At 41.9% G+C, this 19,042-nt stretch overlaps 1 protein-coding gene across 1 annotated transcript in view; it reads right to left on the bottom strand.

The window, feature by feature from the left end:
• Nucleotides 1-6,712: 6,712 nt before the first annotated feature.
• Nucleotides 6,713-19,042, bottom strand: part of TET2 (tet methylcytosine dioxygenase 2) — a 96,236-nt gene continuing 83,906 nt past the window's right edge. The window contains exons 7-10 of the mRNA XM_077278221.1: nt 11,987-12,076; nt 11,648-11,785; nt 9,405-9,771; nt 6,713-8,750 (exon numbers count right to left, since the gene is read on the bottom strand). Coding sequence (XP_077134336.1) covers nt 7,375-8,750; nt 9,405-9,771; nt 11,648-11,785; nt 11,987-12,076 — 1,971 coding nt within the window. The 3' untranslated portion in view covers nt 6,713-7,374. The remainder of the gene's footprint in view (nt 8,751-9,404; nt 9,772-11,647; nt 11,786-11,986; nt 12,077-19,042) is intronic.

Raw genomic sequence — 19,042 nt, 5'->3', positions numbered from 1 at the left:
CGCTAGAACGTCACGAATCGTACCGTCGTAGCGATCAAAATGGTACTGTGTGACAGTACCCTTAGAGTGTAGTCTTTCAGGTTTCAGTAAATGGGTTGAATAAAAATGTTCTGTGAAACGTTCAAGAATTGCAACAAGTTTTCTACAAAGCCTCATCAATTCAGAGGCTCTAAAGTAATTGGACAAATTAATTTTATCATAAATAAAATGTTAATTTTTAACACTTTGTAGAGAATCCTTTGCAGGCAATGACTGTCTGAAGTCTGGAAGCCATGGACGTCAACAAACGCTGGGTTCCTCCTTTCTAATGCTTTGCCAGACCTTTATCACAGCTAACTTCAGTTGTTGCTTGTTTGTGCCTTAAGGTTTGTCTTAAGCATGTAACATGGATGATCAGGTATGTACTGGGGCTGAAATTCAGCCCCGGCATTTGACATCACATAGGCCCATGCTGTCCTCGTCCCCAAGCTCTAGATGGGATAAATTACTAATATTCCCCTGGGTGGAGGAAAGCAAGATTTACTACAGACCGATATTTCTCATGATACCTGTGGCCTACTGGGGTAAGTGACGGAGTCAGTGACTTTGTGCTCTGTCACAACTCTTAACAGTATGGGTGTTTTGAGAACATCGATACTGTTAACAATGTAGCAGACAAGGCGGTCCACAACCAGACAGTCCCTTCTGGTTGAGATTCATAGGGTTGGGATCTGGTGATTGACTCTGTCATTGCAGAATATTCCGATTCTTTGCCATAAAAAAACAACTGGGTTGCTTTTGTAGTATGTTTTTGGTCATTGTCCATCTGTACTGTGAAGCACCGTCCAATCAATCTTGCTGCATTTGGTTGAATCTGAGCAGAGACTATAACTATGTATACTTCAGAATTCATCTGGCTGCTTCTGCCTTCAATCACATCATCAATAAAACCCAGTGCCATTGGAAGCTATGCATGGCCTTGCCATCACACTGCCTCCATCATGGTTTATAGAGGATTTGGTGTGCTTTGCATCATGAGCTGTTCTAAGCTTGCTCCATACTTTTTTCTTCCCATCATTCTAATAATGCTTTATCTTAGCTCAGTCTGTCCAAAAAATGCTTTTCCAGAACTGGGCTGATTTTTTTAGATTTTTTTTGCAAAATCTAATCTGAACTTTATATTTTTAAGGCTGATTAATGGTTTGCTCCTCTGTATTTGCTCTCATGAAGTCTTCTCTTTATGATAAACTTAGAGACTGAAACCCCTAGTTCCCAGAGAGTGTTCTTCACTTGGGTGGATGTTGTGAAGAGTTTTTCTTCATCTTGGAAAGGATTCTGCGATTATCCACCACTGTTGTCTTCTGTGGACGTCCGTGCTTTTTTGAGTTTCCGTCCTCACCAATGCGCTCCTTTTTTTGCAGAATGTACCAAACTATTGATTTGGCCGCTGGTGACATTTCTCTTTAACAGATTTCTTCTTTTTTTCAGCCTAATGTTGGTTTATTTCTTTTCCATTAAGAGCTCATTTGACCTCATGTTGTGGGTTCACAGCTTCCAAATGCAAAAGCCACATCTGGAATCAGCTCTAGACCATTTACCTGCTTAATTGAGGATTGATTAACAAGGCAGTAACCATACAGCCTATTAAAGAGCTTTAGAGATAATAGTCCAATTACTTTAAGCCAACATTGATTATATAACTGTATTTTGAATATGTTTTGGTATGCAGCTAAATGCAAAAACTTGTGCTACTGTCCAAATATTTCTGAACCTAACTCAAAATTACAAAGTTTGTGCATGTGTGTTAACATGATATTGTACAGTACTGGTGGCTGTTTCTAGGGATCTAATAACTTGTGTACATAATTATAGATTGGTATATACGTTTTTCTTTATTATTGATGTTTCTTAATTAATAGCTACTAGAACTTTGACTGCCCCATTAAAGGGAATCTGTTAGCAGGTTTTAGCTATGTGATCGGAAGATAGCATGAGGTAGACTCTGAAACCCAAAATTCAAGGTATTTCACTTGTCAAAGTGCTTGTAATTTACTAACTGTGAAGGATTTATCATTAAGAGATTTAGGGTATGTGCACACGTTCAGGATTTCTTGCAGAAATTTCCAGAAGAAAACCGGAAATTTTCTGCAAGAAATCCGCATTTTTTTTTTTGCGTTTTTTTTCCGTTTTTTTCGCGTTTTTTTAGCATTCTGCAAGCGTAATTAGCTTGCAGAATGCTAAAGTTTTCCAAGCGATCTGTAGCATCGCTTGGAAAACTGACTGACAAGTTGGTCACACTTGTCAAACATAGCGTTTGACAAGTGTGACCAACTTTTTACTATAGATGCAGCTTATGCAGCATCTATAGTAAAAGATAGAATGTTTAAAAATAATAAAAAAAATAAAAAAATGCTTATACTCACCCAGACATCTCATCAGCGGCATCCGTTCGTCTTCCTATAGCTGGTGTGTGCGCGCAGGACCTTCCGTGACGTCACGGTCACGTGAGCGGTCACATGACCGCTCACGACCAATCACAGGACAGTGACGTCATCGGCGAGGTCCTTCGCCGCACATCAGCTACAGGAACCGAACGGCAGCGTGCAGTGGAGGCGGGAACACTGCGCGGGACATCGAGGGTGAGTATATGACTATTTTTTATTTTATTTCTTATTTTTTGACCACTTATATGGTGCCCAGTGCGTGGAGGAGAGTCTCCTCTCCTCCACCCTGGGTACCAACCGCACATAATCTGCTTACTTCCCGCATGGTGTGCAGAGCCCCGTGCGGGAAGTAAGCAGATCAATGGACCCCTAGGTGTGCGGAATCCCTGCAATTCCGCATTTTTAATGAACATGTTGCTTTTTTTTCCGCTATGCGATTTTTTAGCGGAAAAAATCGCAACATTTGCACAAAAAATGCGGAATACCTTGTAAATAATAGGAGGCATAGGTTAGCGTTTTTATCACGTTTTTATAGCGAAAAAACGCGAAAAAAACGCTAAAAATCCTGAACGTGTGCACATGGCCTAACATTGCTGGACATTAACATCGCCCCCTCCTGTGATAAGCACCTCACTGTCTATGTACTTTGTACACTTAAAGCCTGGTGTGGTCAGAGTGAGCTTTTGCAGCTAAACTAAGTTATACATAATTGGATTCATCTTTATTCTGCCTATATTATGCTGCTCTCAGATGAGTTAGCAAAAAATTGCTGACAGATTCCCTTTACTACAAAAAAGCATGGCCCACATTCATCAGTGTATTTGTATCCAATAATTTGGCACATATTTATCCAAAATATTGATTTAAAGAGTAACTATTAACAAAACTTATTTTCTTACTTTTTTCATCCTTTAGGTATTCTAAAGTTATGACATTTTGTAATGTACTTAATTACCTTATTTTGCTTCCCTTTGTCACATATACTGTGCTGCAGTGTTGTTTCAATAGCCAGTTTATGCTCCTATAGAAGCTACTTTCAACTGATGTTCAGCAATATCCGTACAGTATATTCAAACAGTCTGTGTGTGAAGAAATTCTCTTTTCGGAGAACCAAGGTTTGGAGCCAAGGTGCTTAGACAGGAAAAGTCCAGTACACAGATATTTCCGAGCAGCAGTTAAAAGGGATTTCTAAAGGAGCATAAACTGAACCCTTTAACTGTACTGCAGAATAGTGTTTACGAGAGAAGGAAGCAAAATAAGTTAATGAAGAATATTACAAAAATGTATTAACTTTGCAATGCCTGGAGAATGAATAAAAAAGTTTTGTTTTCTTGTAACCTTTTACCACTTTCTACAGGTATTACATGCTCATCACTTTGTAAAACCGAATTGAAAAGCATGAGTGGCTTACTGCTTTGCTAGGATTTACACTTTAAGGATTAAATTTAAGATTAAAGGATTTCCGATAAGTGACTTTTTAATAATGTCACAAAAAATTGTTCAAATCATCAAAAAGGCCATTGCATATAAACAGTGACATCACTAGAGACAGTGTGAAAGTTGATGTATGTTGTGACAGATTAGTGCAGAATGGAATTTATTGTTATTAATGTGTCATAACATACAATATGTCAATAAGGTTGTCACGTTTTAATCCATAAACTGGCTGAAATGACACTACTCTTGATAAATGTAGATCTGTATATTTGTAGAAGTAAGTGCTATAGAAAAAGTAATTAACTTGGAAATAGGAATTGTGCATTATAGGATAATATTTAAAAAAAGTAGTACATGGTTCAGTAACTTAAAATGATAAATAAATCTACACCGCAAATGTTAGCATACGACTTGATATAAAACTTGTACTTGTCCTGTGCTCATCATATCACATGGATTCCATCTACATATCCACTGTTCTGCATGGTCCTTTTTACTGTACAGTAGTAAGTAATTTATGGATCAGATCAACTATAAGTTAATGTAGAAAATGCGAGATGGAGAATCCAAAGGTGGAGTTTAGTGATGAGTGAGTGTACTCGTTCCTCGGGTTTTGCCGAGCATGCTCGGGTGGTCTCCGAGTATTTGTGACTGCTCGGAGATTTAGTTTTTGTTGGCGCAGCTGCATGATTTACAGCTGCTAGCCAGGCTGAGTACAAGTGGGGGTTGCCTGGTTGCTAGGGAATCCCCACATGTAATCAAGCTGTCTAGCAGCTGTAAATCATGCAGCTGCGGCAAGGAAAACAAAATCTCTGAGCAGTCACAAATACTCGGAGACCACCTGAGCAACGAGTATACTCGCTCCTCACTAGTAGAGTTGAATTAATTGCATGGTACAAAGGAATTTACTTTTAAAAACATTAAAGGGCTGTCCACTTAAAGGGAAATTGGCCCCAAGCTGTGTACTCACCCTCTCTGGGTATAGTGCTAGCTCTCTGCCGTTTTTCCGCTCCCGGTGTTTTGCCTACAGTGGTGACTTGACGTCAACCGTTTGCATCACTGCTCTAGCCAATCACTGGGTCCAGCGGCTCGAGGACTGAGCACAGCATCACGCACTGTCAGACTCATTGTACGAGCACTGAGCTAAGAGACTGGCTAGGTCAGTAACGTGTGCTGTTGACGTGATGTCACTGCTGTATGTAAAACACTGGGACCGGAGCAGTGGTGGGGAGCCAGCGCTGGACCTAGGGATACTAAGCACCTGGTGAGTATGCTAATTTATGCATATTACACAATTTGGGGTCCACTGTAACATTGAGAGATTCAGTTTCTGATAAACATGATGAACAAATGAAAAAAAATAGAACTTTGAAGGATTAATAAAGTTTCTTTAATGCAAAGCTTAGGCCATATATCTAAGAGATATTTATGGAAAGGAACACAGTTCTTGCAGCCATGATGGTTTATAGGATAATTTGAAGCCTATACATTGGTTCGATACCCATATATCACCATCATATTTCAACATGCAAAGATGCTTTTTTTTTGCTGCATTTTTCTCTGCAGTCGTCCGCACCAAAATACTTAATAGCAATCTGCTCTGATTGCATTGCATTTTTTATGCATTTTGGTCTAGAGTTGAAGCAGCATTTTTCTATGTATTTTTTAATGCAGAAATTCTGATATTCTGCAGTTAAAAAGCACAACTACTTTTTTTTATCTGTGTTTATTTCAGGCTTTCCAAATAAGCCTATAGGAAAAAAACACACAAAAAATGCACTATGGGCATGAATTTTCATGACATTTCTTTGACTTAGCTTCAACTGTTAAATTTCATACATAATTATCATCACTGTTCAAAATTCATTTTATGAATTATTATTCATTTATGAACAAGGTCCTTAAAAACGACTCATACTAGAAAATCATATTGATCGTGTATTTTTTAAAAGATTTATCCAATACTTTTTTTTTTAACTATGGACCTAAAAACTAACAGGCACGTGCCTGCCTGTTTTTCCCGCTGCTGGCACAGAACGATCATTGACCGCTCCTGCTGGTGATTCAGCTGCTCAACGTCAACATAGCAGCTCTTCCGGGCTTGTCGGTTGACGAGGCGTGACTGCCGACATCATGCTGATTGACAGCCTTGAATCATGATCTGCCAACAGAGCGTAGCTGAAGAGAAGCCACTGGTCTGTCGATGTGCAAACCGCTGAATCGCCAATAGGATTCGGCAGAGATCGGCGACAGGCAGGTAGCTAGTAAGTACCTACCTATTAGTTTTATTACCGTAATAAAAAATGTCTTGGATAAACATTTTAAGAGTTATGTATTTGACCTAGGTTAACATCAAAGAATACTTTAAATTGGCTGTCCGGTCAGAAGATATTGATGACCTCTTCGACAGGTCCGACAACTGACAAACCCACCAGTCCGCTGTTCTGCAGTACTGGCAGTATGCCGCTATACACAGAGTGGAGCTATACATTGCATCTCTATTCTACGTGCTTACATCTGCCCTCTGGCGGAGATTAAAACAGCTGATCAATGTGGGGTGCCGGCTCTTAGATCAGATCACCACGATCTTATAGATCAACAATACCTTCTGACCGTACAATTCCTTTACAGAGAAAAAAGTTGAAATAATTTAAGGAATCAATGATTTAAATGAAATGGTTATAAAAAAAACATAGTATATACAAATTAGGTATGCAATACAGGACATAGCAGGTAATATAGTAGGCTCTTTCACTTGTGATCACTAAATGCTATGAATTTAAGTTAGTCTTTAACAGAACTTATATAAAACAATTAGAATTTATTTAGAAGTGTACTTTTTCTCTTTTTTTAACTTATGTAATTCATTTATACTCATTAAATGGTATTAATCTTTCAAGGCATTAAGTATTCATAAAGACACACATGATAGCACCAATTTTTTTTAAATGTCCAAATATTTTCAGTGTTTTTTTTTTTTAATCTATGATTTGTGTATCTACATTACTTCAGTACACTGGAGGTCATTATTAAGCTATTATAGCTAGGTTAAAAAGTTGCAATTCCAGTATCATTTAGCACATTAAGAAGTCAGCACCACAAGGTCATTGTAAGATTCCTGATGTTGTAATACTACAGCAAGTTTACCTCTGGCTCCTACCTAGGCATTTTTTTTTTTTATAAAAAAAAAAGTGGTCACAGATGTACAATGTTGTATGGTCAAAGATAGAAAATACAATTTTTCTTCATCCATTAAACCTATTTTTGATATCTGCCGACACCATTGCATAGGGTGATTGCATTCTTTGACTTATTCTGTGACCTATCAGTCAAAGAAGAGATATATGATGCTAAAAATACCTTTTCTTGGTTTTGCTGGTATTCTTTCCCATAGATCACATTTATGATTAGTCAAATACTGTCCCTTCTCAGCCACAGCACTCTACACAAGCAGATGAACAAACCTATCAGAAAATGGTGCACCAATCTGAAGTATGTGAGGTAACCCAACAGACTACATGTATCTGTTGTAAGGACCTGTAACCCGTGTTAAGGCGTATGGAGATGTGGTGACTTGTGTGTCTGTGGTCATTGACATTGTCCTCTGGGTGAGTGATTTGATGAAACGTAGGTAAGTTGGTTCAGCAGGCTCATGGGTTGGTTCTACAGGTTCTCGTTTAGCCTTTTTATTGTAAGATTTTGGAGCAACATAATCTGGACCATACCTTTCACAATCCTCTTCTTTTTCCCTAGCTTTGCCTGCCATCTTTGCTTCCCACAATGCCAAGCCATGCTTTGGCTCATTCATGCTTTTATGCTGATAAAACACAAGTGATATCCTAGTAGGGTGATTCCTATTCGGGTTTTTTAAAGGGGTTGTGGCGTGAAGCTCACGCTTTGCACATTCAATGAGGATTGAACCATGAGTTGGGGCTACTGCCACTCCTCCTATATCAGGATCTAGAAAACTTTGCTCACTGTCTGACCACACTTCTTGTGGGTCTTCGTGGACAGTTGCGGAGGCCTGTGATAGCTTTTCATGAACATTAGCACCATTAGCTCTACAGTGACCTCCCGTAGTAGTTCTGTCATGATTAAGACTTGGAAGCATTTCAGGTATTCCATTCATTACATTTGAGTGCATGTCACTGTTTTTACCATGAAGGTGCAGAGGTCCGGCTCTGCTGCCTGTAGATACATTGCTTTCATGAGCCCGAAAGGAGTGTGGAAGGGGGTAATCACCATTCTTACTTAGAGAATTGTAGTCCATATTACTAAGGTTAGGATTTGACTTTGAAGCAGCTTCCATCATGTGATTATCTCCTTGATGTAAAGCATAAGGGTTAAATGATTCCATAGGGTTAGAGTTTGGTTTGAGATTGCAGCCATTAAAATCCTCAACTTGGGTGCTTTGGTTTCCATAATTCATGTGTTTAGGACTATAGGCCTTACTATTAGCAAACCTCTGCTGGTACAATGACTGCACTGGAGGAATACTAAGATTAGCTGCTGGATCTTGGTTTTTAAACCTGTAAAACATATGTTGTTGAGGTGGAGGGTAATGACTGAGATATGGAGAACAATTGTCCATTGGGACATTTCCATTACATGGATATGGGGGACATGGACTACCTTGATTTAAGGATCCTTGGTAAGGGTTCATTGGAGTGGAGGCACAGGAAACTGCTGAGTTTGGAGGTGTATGAAAAAGATCCATATGATTAGAGCCGGTAAAGTTGGAGGAGGCATTCTGATAAGGGTCGGCCAGGTTAGGAATTCTTGCATAATGATTATTTGGATCTGCTGTAGGAAATGAATTCATGGGGTTCGTGTGACTAGGGTTTGGAATAGAGCCCTGTTGCATGGCTGGTCCTGAAATTCTTAAAAGTTCTGCAATTAAGAAAAAGTAAAATTACGCATTCACTTCGCAAAACTAATTAGATTTTCGATATACATTTTCATATACTATATGAACAGTTTTAAGGACTGTGTATAAGTTTGCAGAAATTAGTTAACGCAAAAGCCAATCACCAGAGTGGTTCAAAATTATTTTTACATGGCTAATAATAGTTAGTACAAATTCCCAGACAATGTGCTCAGGTTTTACACTGATAATTCTGAAATAATTGACCAGAGCTGCCCACATAACAAAAGAAACACTGGACGCTCAAAATCACTTATGGAACTGTATTTTTTGCTTGTGTTTATAGGCTGAATGAGAAGTGCCTAAAATGGATCAATTGCCATCATTTAGTTCTTTAGTTTCTCAGTTCTATACTTATGTATCTGGTGGCAGAATAGTATAGAGGAGATGCACAGAGACACATAGATTAACATACTTTGGTCCTGATTGACAGTCTTCCCTGATTTAGGATGCATACAGAGAAACATGTCACTCTTTTTTTGGCTAGGTGAAATAAGACTCACAAACTCACTGAGTTTCACAAATATAATTAATTTTGTTCTAATGGCTAAGCAACGAGTATTGCATCCCAGAGTGCCACCATTATTGGCTTCCGAAAGAGAGCAAATATATTTCCTTACCTGCAAGCTGTTTTTCGTGGTTAGTCAATTCAGAATTTGCATTTTGCGCACTCTTGTAACGAGAAGATTTCTCTTTTTCACCTTTGCTTGGGCCATTTTCTGAGTTTGCTGACTGTCTTTCTGCTGCAGCTTTCTTGGCTTCCATTTTCTTTTGCCGACAGGTTTTCACGGGCTCTGCCAGCATTCTCACTTGCCTGCGGAAAGAACTCAGAACCTGGATAGCACCTGTTCTTTTCTTCTCTTCCTGTGCTTCTGTGCTGCCAAATTCATCCACATGAGAGACTTTATAGAGAGGTAAAACGTGCAGCTGCTCATCCTGGGGACGTTTCCCAATTTCACGATTGTCTTCTCTGGTTAAAGTGCAAACCTGAAGGATAGTGGGAACACAATATTACTGAGCTTGTTGGGCTGATATGGTACAACAATTATGTGCATGAACATGAAGGTATCCAGCTCAGGAAATAAAATCAAAAGTCTTTATTTGGACAAATTTAAAAAGTAACTGCTTGACAAACCAGTGCATACTGGAGGAAGGAATGTCTTGAATAACTGTACGCGTTTCGAACATGTACAGTGCTCTTAGTCCTCAGTTTCAAACTGAAACTGAGGACTAAGAGCACTATACGTGTTCGAAACGTTATTCAAGACATTCCTTCCTCCAGTATGCACTGGTTTGTCAAGCAGCTTACATTTTAAATTTGTCCAAATAAAGACTTTTGATTTTATTTCCTGAGCTGGATACCTTTATTTTCATGCACAAGTACCTGGCGTCAAGCAGAGACGTTTCCGTGCTCAGGTCAAATTTCTCATGGGCTGTGAGAATACCATCACAAGGGTGAGCTGAATCATTTTCTTTTTTCTGTACAACAATTATGTGCAGAGTAATTTTCATTGGTATTTGTATTGCTCCAAAGTCTTGGAAATAAAATATAGATGTAGAGTGAATATGTAGAAGAAAACGGGGCATATATACGATCAATATAGCCTCAATTATTGTGCTAGGTCTTGCCGCTTGTGACTGTTCTCACATCTTCCACACCCCTTTGCTTGCTAACAATGCCAATACTTTGGTGCCTTGGTTATATTTCTTTGTGGATCTTTTGTAACAGATGGGAAGTTGTCCTAATGGACCATAGAGTTAGTGGCATGGTGAATAGGAGGACAATTAATGTCAAATAACTTGTGATTTTCACTACCCAACACCAAGGAGAATGGGACCACCAGAGCTGTGCCAATATTTTTAGTAAAACGGAATGACATTTTTTGTAGAATGTCTGAGGCTGGTTTCGCACTTGCGTTTTTTGCCGCTGCGTTTTAGCGCTAAAAAACGCATGCGTTTTTTTTCTATACTTATACTAGAAAAACACAAGAAAACACAAAAAAAACAAGAAAACACTAACCCTAACCCGAACCCTTGGGTTACTAGGGACCCTAACTCTAACCCTAACCCTAAGGTTAGGATCCCTAGTAACCCTAGGGATCCTAACCCTAACCCTGGGGATCCTAACCCTAACCCTTAGGGTTAGGGTTAGGATCCTAACCCTTAGGGTTAGGGTTAGGGTTAGGATCCCTAGGGTTAGGGTTAGGGTTAGGGGTAGGGTTAGGATCCCAAGGGTTATGGTTAGGGTTAGGGTTAGGGGTAGGGTTAGGGGTAGGGTTAGGGGTAGGGTTTGGATCCCTAGGGTTAGGGTTAGGGTTTGGATCCCTTTATCACCTTGATGGTGGGGGGTGGCTTATCAGTGACCTGGTGACCAGGACATTCTTCTAATAAAAAGCTACCCCTAACCCTAACCCTAGGGATCCTAACCCTAACCCTAACCCTAGCTAATTCTATTAATAGTGGGTTTTCTAGTTGATTTTGATGATTGGCAGCTGTCACACACTTCTCAGCATGCGTTTCAAAAACGCAAACGCAGGAAAAAACGCATGTAAACGCGTCAAAACGCCGCATTTTTTTTTTCTGCATGCAAAAACGCATGCATCTAAAAAACGCAGCGTTTGCATGCGTTTACATGCGTTTTTTCACCACCTGCGTTTTTTTTTAAAACGCTGCAGATCAAAACGCAAGTGTGAAACCAGCCTAAGCATCATTAAATTTATGAACACATTTGTGTATTGGCTTTTCTGGATATACTGGACTATCAAGTACCTATTAGACTGAAGGCCTCTCTATGAAACTATCAAACATATAACCTTCATTTATAATGTTCCATAATTAATCCAAAGATGTAAATCTGAATTACCAGTGTGCTGCCATTTTGCATATTGTGCAAATCTCTGTGGGAATGAGCGCAAAAGTCCAAGCAAGCTGTTACTCCTGAGAAAGGGCGACCTTCTTTCTTGCCAAGACGGCAATCTGGGGCTCTGTGCTCATGCTCAACCTACAAGGCAATGACAGAGAGAGGATGGGCTATTAGGCTGACAATGTTTTTCTAAGCGAGAGAAAATTTTGAAAATTCTTTTTGTTGTTTGTACCCAAATATTTGTTTTTGTTAAATCTGTAAAAAAATATATAGGAAAAAGTATTTTAGTTATAATAAAATATTATATATTAAATTCACCCATAACAGAATATTAAATACCTGGTTAGTATAGGCATCTGGTGCAAGCTTCCTGTAGATTGGAGCCATCAACGTCGACAAGTACTGAAGACTGTCTTCCAATTTCTCTTCCTATATTAAATAACATATAACAATAAATGAATCCCATCTTTTCAGAATTATATTGCATTTGCAGCTTAGAAAAAAAAGTTAATAATTTTTAATTTAAACTTATATTCCATAAATACACGAATTAAAATACCATTCCAAGCCAAAAAATAGTAAAATAAAAAAAGGGACTAACCCCTTCAGTCAATTATTTATTGATGGATTATCCTAAGAATAGACCATCAATAGAAAATCCTGGAAAATTACCAAGCATACAGTGGGTACGGAAAGTTTTCAGAGCCCTTTAAATTTTTCACTCTTTGTTTCATTGCAGCCATTTGGTCAATTCAAAAAAGTTCATTTTTTTCTCATTAATGAACACTCTGCACCCCAGCTTTACTGAAAAAAGCAGAATTGTAGATTTTTTTGCAAATTTAATAAAAAAGAAAAAGTGAACTATCACATGGTCATAAGTATTCAGACTAGTGTTGAGCATTCCGATACCGCAAGTATCGGGTATCGGCCGATACTTGCGGGTATCGGAATTCCGATACCGAGATCCGATACTTTTGTGGTATCGGGTATCGGTATCGAAACAACATTAATGTGTAAAATAAAGAATTAAAATAAAAAATATTGCTATACTCACCTCTCCGACGCAGCCTGGACCTCACCGAGGGAACCAGCAGCGTTGTTTGCTTAAAATGCGCGCTTTTACTTCCTTCCGTGACGTCACGGCTTGTGATTGGTCGCGTGCCGCCCATGTGGCCGCGACGCGACCAATCACAGCAAGCCGTGACGTAATTTTCAGGTCCTCAATGCCTAATTCTAGGCATTCATGATTTTAAAATTACGTTCCGGCTTGTGATTGGTCGCGTCGCGGTCACATGGGCGACGCGACCAATCACAAGCCGTGACGTCACGGGAGGCAGGAGATGCGCGCATTTTTAAAATTACGTCACGGCTTGTGATTGGTTGCGTGCCGCCCATGTGACCGCGACGCGACCAATCACAGCAAGCCGTGACGTAATTTTAGGTCCTGATGCCTATTTCTGCATTCAGGACCTGAAATTACGTCACGGCTTGCTGTGATTGGTCGCATCGCGGTCACATGGGCGGCACGCAACCAATCACAAGCCGTGACGTAATTTTAAAAATGCGCGCATCTCCTGCCTCCCGTGACGTCACGGCTTGTGATTGGTCGCGTCGCCCATGTGACCGCGACGCGACCAATCACAAGCCGGAACGTAATTTTAAAATCATGAATGCCTAGAATTAGGCATTGAGGACCTGAAAATTACGTCACGGCTTGCTGTGATTGGTCGCGTCGCGGCCACATGGGCGGCACACGACCAATCACAAGCCGTGACGTCACGGAAGGAAGTAAAAGCGGGCATTTTAAGCAAACAACGCTGCTGGTTCCCTCGGTGAGGTCCAGGCTGCGTCGGAGAGGTGAGTATAGCAATATTTTTTATTTTAATTCTTTATTTTACACATTAATGTGGATCCCAGGGCCTGAAGGAGAGTTTCCTCTCCTTTAGACCCTGGGAACCATCAGGGATACCGTCCGATACTTGAGTCCCATTGACTTGTATTGGTATCGGGTATCGGTATCGGATTAGATCCGATACTTTGCCGATATCGGCCGATACTTTCCGATACCGATACTTTCAAGTATCGGACGGTATCGCTCAACACTAATTCAGACCCTTTGCTCAGACACTCATATTTAAGTCACATCACATGCTGTCCAGTTCCTTGTGATCCTCCTTGAGATGGTTCTACTCCTTCATTGGAGTCCAGCTGTGTTTAATTAAACTCATAGGACTTGATATGGAAAGGCACACACCTGTCAATATAAGACCTCACAGCTCACAGTGCATGTCAGACCAAATGAGACTCATGAGGTCAAATTAACTAGCCAAGGAGCTCAGAGACAGAATTGTGGCTAGGCCCTCGACCCATCCTGTACAAATAACTACAGACCAATCTCCAATCTCCCCTTCATCTCTAAACTCTTGGAGCCCCTGGTCTACTCCCGCCTTTCCCGTTACCTCTCTACTCACTCCTTCCTAGACCCTTCACAGTCCGGTTTCCGCCCCCTACATTCGACAGAATCTGCAGTCATCCAAGTGACCAATGACCTTCTGACAGCAAAATGCAATGGTGACCATTCTCTGCTCATTCTTCTCGGCCTTTCTTCAGCTTTCGACACTGTTGACCACCCTCTCCTACTCTCTAGGCTCCAGTCACTAGGCATTAAGGACACTGCTCTCTCCTGGTTTTCTTCCTGCCTTTCTGACCGCTCTTTCAGTGTTTTGTTTGCTGGCTCCACTTCATCTCCTCTTCCTCTCGCTGTTGGGGTACCTCAGGGCTCAGTCCTTGGCCCCTTCTCTTCTCTCTCTACACGGCCCCAATTGGACAGACCATGAGCAGATTTGGCTTTCAGTACCATCTTTATGCCGATGACACACAACTATACACATCATCCCCTGACCTTACCCCCGCTGTACTACAGACAGCCAGTGACTGTCTGTCCCCAGTCTCCAACATCATGTCCGCACTCTATCTGAAGCTCATCCTCTCCAAAACTGAACTTCTTCTGCTCCCGCCATCTACTAACCTTCCTAAATCTGACATTTCCAACTCTGTGGGTGGCACCATAATAACACCCCAGCAGCAGGTGCGCTGTCTGGGTGTTATATTTGACTCCAATCTCTCCTTCACCTCCCATATACAATCTCTTGCCTGCTCTTGCCACTTACACCTAAAGAACATCTCTAGAATCCGCCCTTTTCTCACCATGGAAACAAAAAAAACCCTCACTGTCGCCCTGATCCACTCCCGCCTGGACTACTGCAATTCTCTATTAATTGGCCTCCCCTCACTCGACTTTCCCCTCTCCAGTCTAACCTTAATGCAGCAGCCAGGGTTGTCTGTTGTGAATTCTGCTCTTGGGCTCCCTCCGGTGGTTATAAGTGGTAGCGCTGTTGTCTTTGGATCGCTGCATTCATCAGGTGTGTCCACTTATTGCAAGTCTGACTGGGCTATTTAGTCTTGCTTGACCCTTTAGTCAGTGCCAGTTGTCCATTGTTCCTGGAGGATTCACATCCCTGCCTGGTCTCTCTTGCTTTGCTGTTCATTTCAACAAAGATAAGTTCTGGCTTTGTTTTTTGCAGTCCACATGCTGTGGGCCTTATTGTTCAGTTCTTTTCCATGTTTTGTCTTGTCCAGCTTGGTCTGCATAAGGATTTGTTCAGCCAAGCTGGTATCTCTGGAGATGCAGATATACCCTCCATGTCTTTAGTTAGATGTGGAGATTTTGTATTTTCTGTGGTGGATATTTTTTAGTGTTTTAATACTGACCGCATAGTACTCTGTCCTATCCTTTCTATTTAGCTAGAGTGGCCTCCTTTGCTAAATCCTGATTTCAGTCTGCGTATGTTATTTCCCTCTCCTCTCACAGTCAATATTTGTGAGGGGCTGTCTATCCTTTGGGAATTTTCTCTGAGGCAAGATAGTTTTCCCTTTTCTATCTCTAGGGGTATTTAGTCCTCCGGCTGTGTCGAGATGTCTAGGGAGTGTTAGGTACATTCCACAGCTACTTCTAGTTGCGGTGTTAAGTTCAGGGTCTGCGGTCAGTACAGGTACCACCTTCTCCAGAGTACGTCTCATGCTGCTCCTAGGCCACCAGATCATAACAGTACAACTGGCCAACAATGAGTTAATCGCATCTCAGAAGAAGGGAAGGAAAGTGCTGAGCCATTTTTTTTTCTGTAGTCTGTTGTGTCTTTTCTTCCCTCCTTACCTCTGGGTGGCTCAGGAGTTTGGCGCTGGCATGGATGTTCAGGGATTGGCTTCTCGTGTGGATCAACTTGCTGCTAGAGTACAGGGTATTTCCGATTATATCGTTCAGACTCCGGTTTTAGAGCCTAGAATTCCAACTCCTGATTTGTTTTTTGGGGACAGGTCCAAATTTTTGAGCTTTAAAAATAACTGTAAACTGTTTTTTGCTCTGAAACCCCGTTCCTCTGGTGATCCCATTCAGCAGGTTAAAATAGTCATCTCTCTGCTGCGTGGTGACCCTCAGGATTGGGCATTTTCCCTGTAATCTGGGAATCCGGCCTTGTTTAATGTAGACACCTTTTTCCAGGCGCTAGGGTTATTGTATGATGAACCTAATTCAGTGGATCATGCTGAGAAGACCTTGTTGGCCCTGTGTCAGGGTCAAGAAGCGGCAGAATTATATTGCCAGAAATTTAGAAAATGGTCTGTGCTGACTAAATGGAATGAGGATGCCTTGGCGGCAATTTTCAGAAAGGGTCTTTCTGAATCCGTTAAAGATGTTATGGTGGGGTTCCCCACGCCTGCTGGTCTGAGTGATTCTATGTCTCTGGCCATTCAGATTGATCGGCGCTTGCGCGAGCGCAGAGTTGTGCACACTATGGCGTTGTCTTCCGAGCGGAGTCCTGAGCCTATGCAGTGTGATAGGATTGTGTCTAGAGCTGAACGACAAGGATTCAGACGTCAGAATAGGTTGTGTTTTTACTGCGGCGATTCTGCTCATGTTATTTCTGATTGCCCTAAGCGTACCAAGAGAATCGCTAGTTCCGTTACCATCAGTACTGTACAACCTAAATTTCTGTTATCTGTGACCCTGATCTGCTCATTATCGTCATTTTCTGTCATGGCATTTGTGGATTCAGGTGCCGCTTTAAACTTAATGGATTTAGAATTTGCCAGACGTTGTGGTTTTCCCTTGCAGCATTTGCAGAGTCCTATTCCGTTGAGGGGCATTGATGCTACACCGTTGGCTAAAAATAAACCTCAGTTTTGGACACAGCTGACAATGTGCATGGCGCCAGCCCATCAGGAAGATTGTCGTTTTCTGGTGTTGCATAATTTGCATGATGCTATTGTGCTGGGTTTCCCATGGTTACAGGTGCATAATCCAGTATTAGATTGGAAATCTATGTCTGTGACTAGTTGGGGTTGTCAGGGGGTTCATGGTGACGTTCCTTTGATGTCAATTTCCTCCTCCCCCTCTTCTGAAATTCCTGAGTTTTTGTCAGATTTCCAGGATGTATTCCATGAACCCAAATCCAGTTCCCTTCCGCCGCATAGGGACTGTGATTGTGCTATCGACTTGGTTCCAGGCTGTAAGTTCCCTAAGGGCCGACTCTTCAACCTGTCTGTGCCAGAACATACCGCCATGCGGAGTTATGTTAAGGAGTCTTTGGAGAAGGGGCATATTCGGCCATCTTCTTCACCATTGGGAGCAGGTTTTTTTTGTTGCCAAGAAGGATGGCTCCTTGAGACCCTGTATTGATTATCGCCTCTTGAATAAGATCACGGTCAAATTCCAATACCCTTTGCCTTTGCTTTCTGATTTGTTTGCTAGGATTAAGGGGGCTACCGTATATACTCGAGTATAAGCCGAGATTTTTAGCCCAAATTTTTGGGCTGAAAGTGCCCCTCTCGGCTTATACTCGAGTCACGGTCTGTGGCAGGGTCGGCGGGTGAGGGGGAGAGGGCGCTGAGGCATACTTACCTAGTCCCGGCGATCCTGACGCTCCCCCTGCCCGTCACACTGTCTTCGGGTGCCGCAGCTCTTCCCCTGTACAGCGGTCACGTGGGACCGCTCATTAAACTTATGAATATGGACTCCACTCCCATAGGGGTGGAGCCGCATATTCATTTCTCTAATCAGCGGTGCCGGTGACCGCTGATAGAGGAAGAGGCTGCGGCACCCGGAGACCAGCTGTCCGGGGGAAGGAGCGGGACGCCGGGAGCAGGTAAGTATTGCATATTCACCTGTCCGCGTTCCACACGCCGGGCGCCGCTCTGTCTTCACGGCGTCTCTCCGCACTGACTGTGCAGGTCTGAGGGCGCGATGACGCATATAGTTTGCGCGGCGCCCTCTGCCTGATCAGTCAGTGCGGAGAGACGCCGGGACCGGACGCTGGGGAGCTGCAAGCAAGAAAGGTGAGTATGTGTTTTGTTTTTTTTATTGCAGCAGCAGCACCAGCGTTATATATGGCACAGATTTATGTGGAGCATCTATGGGGCCAAACTGAACGCTGCAGAGCATTCCATATGGGGCAGCTTTATAATGAGCATCTATGGGGCCAAACTGAACGGTGCAGAGCATATAGGGCACAGCTATATAAGGAGCATCTATGGGGCCAAACTGAACGGTGCAGAGCATATAGGGCACAGCTTTATATGGAGCATCTATAGGGCCATAATGAACGGTGCAGAGCATTGTATATGGGGCACAGCTTTATATGGAGCATCTATGGGGCCAAACTGAACGTGCAGAGCATATAGGGCACAGCTTTATAAGGAGCATCTATGGGGCCAAACTGAACGGTGCAGAGCATATAGGGAACAGCTTTATAAGGAGCATCTATGGGGCCATAATGAACGGTGCAGAGTATTCTATATGGCACAGCTTTATGTGGAGCATCTATGGGGCCATAATGAACGGTGCAGAGCATTATATATGACACAGCTTTATAAGGAGCATCTATGGGGCCATAATGAACGGTGCAGAGCATATATGGCACAGCTTTATAAGGAGCATCTATGGGGCCATAATGAACGGTGCAGAGCATATATGGCACAGCTTTATGTGGAGCATCTATAGGGCCATAATGAACGGTGCAGAGCATATATGGCACAGCTTTATGTGGAGCATCTATAGGGCCATAATGAACGGTGCAGAGCATATATGGCACAGCTTTATGTGGAGCATCTATGGGGCCATAATGAACGGTGCAGAGCATATATGGCACAGCTTTATATGGAGCATCTATAGGGCCATAATGAACGGTGCAGAGCATTGTATATGTGGCACAGCTTTATATGGAGCATCTATGGGGCCATAATGAACGGTGCAGAGCATTCTATATGGCACAGCTATATATGGATAATATATGGGGCAATAATCAATGGTATGGAGCATTATATATGGCACAGCTTTATATG

Source organism: Ranitomeya variabilis, chromosome 1 (assembly GCF_051348905.1).
Source record: "Ranitomeya variabilis isolate aRanVar5 chromosome 1, aRanVar5.hap1, whole genome shotgun sequence".
NCBI classification, from domain to species: domain Eukaryota; kingdom Metazoa; phylum Chordata; class Amphibia; order Anura; family Dendrobatidae; genus Ranitomeya; species Ranitomeya variabilis.
The sequence above is the reverse complement of the archived record's forward strand: the minus strand, read 5'-3'. Positions and strand labels throughout refer to the sequence as shown.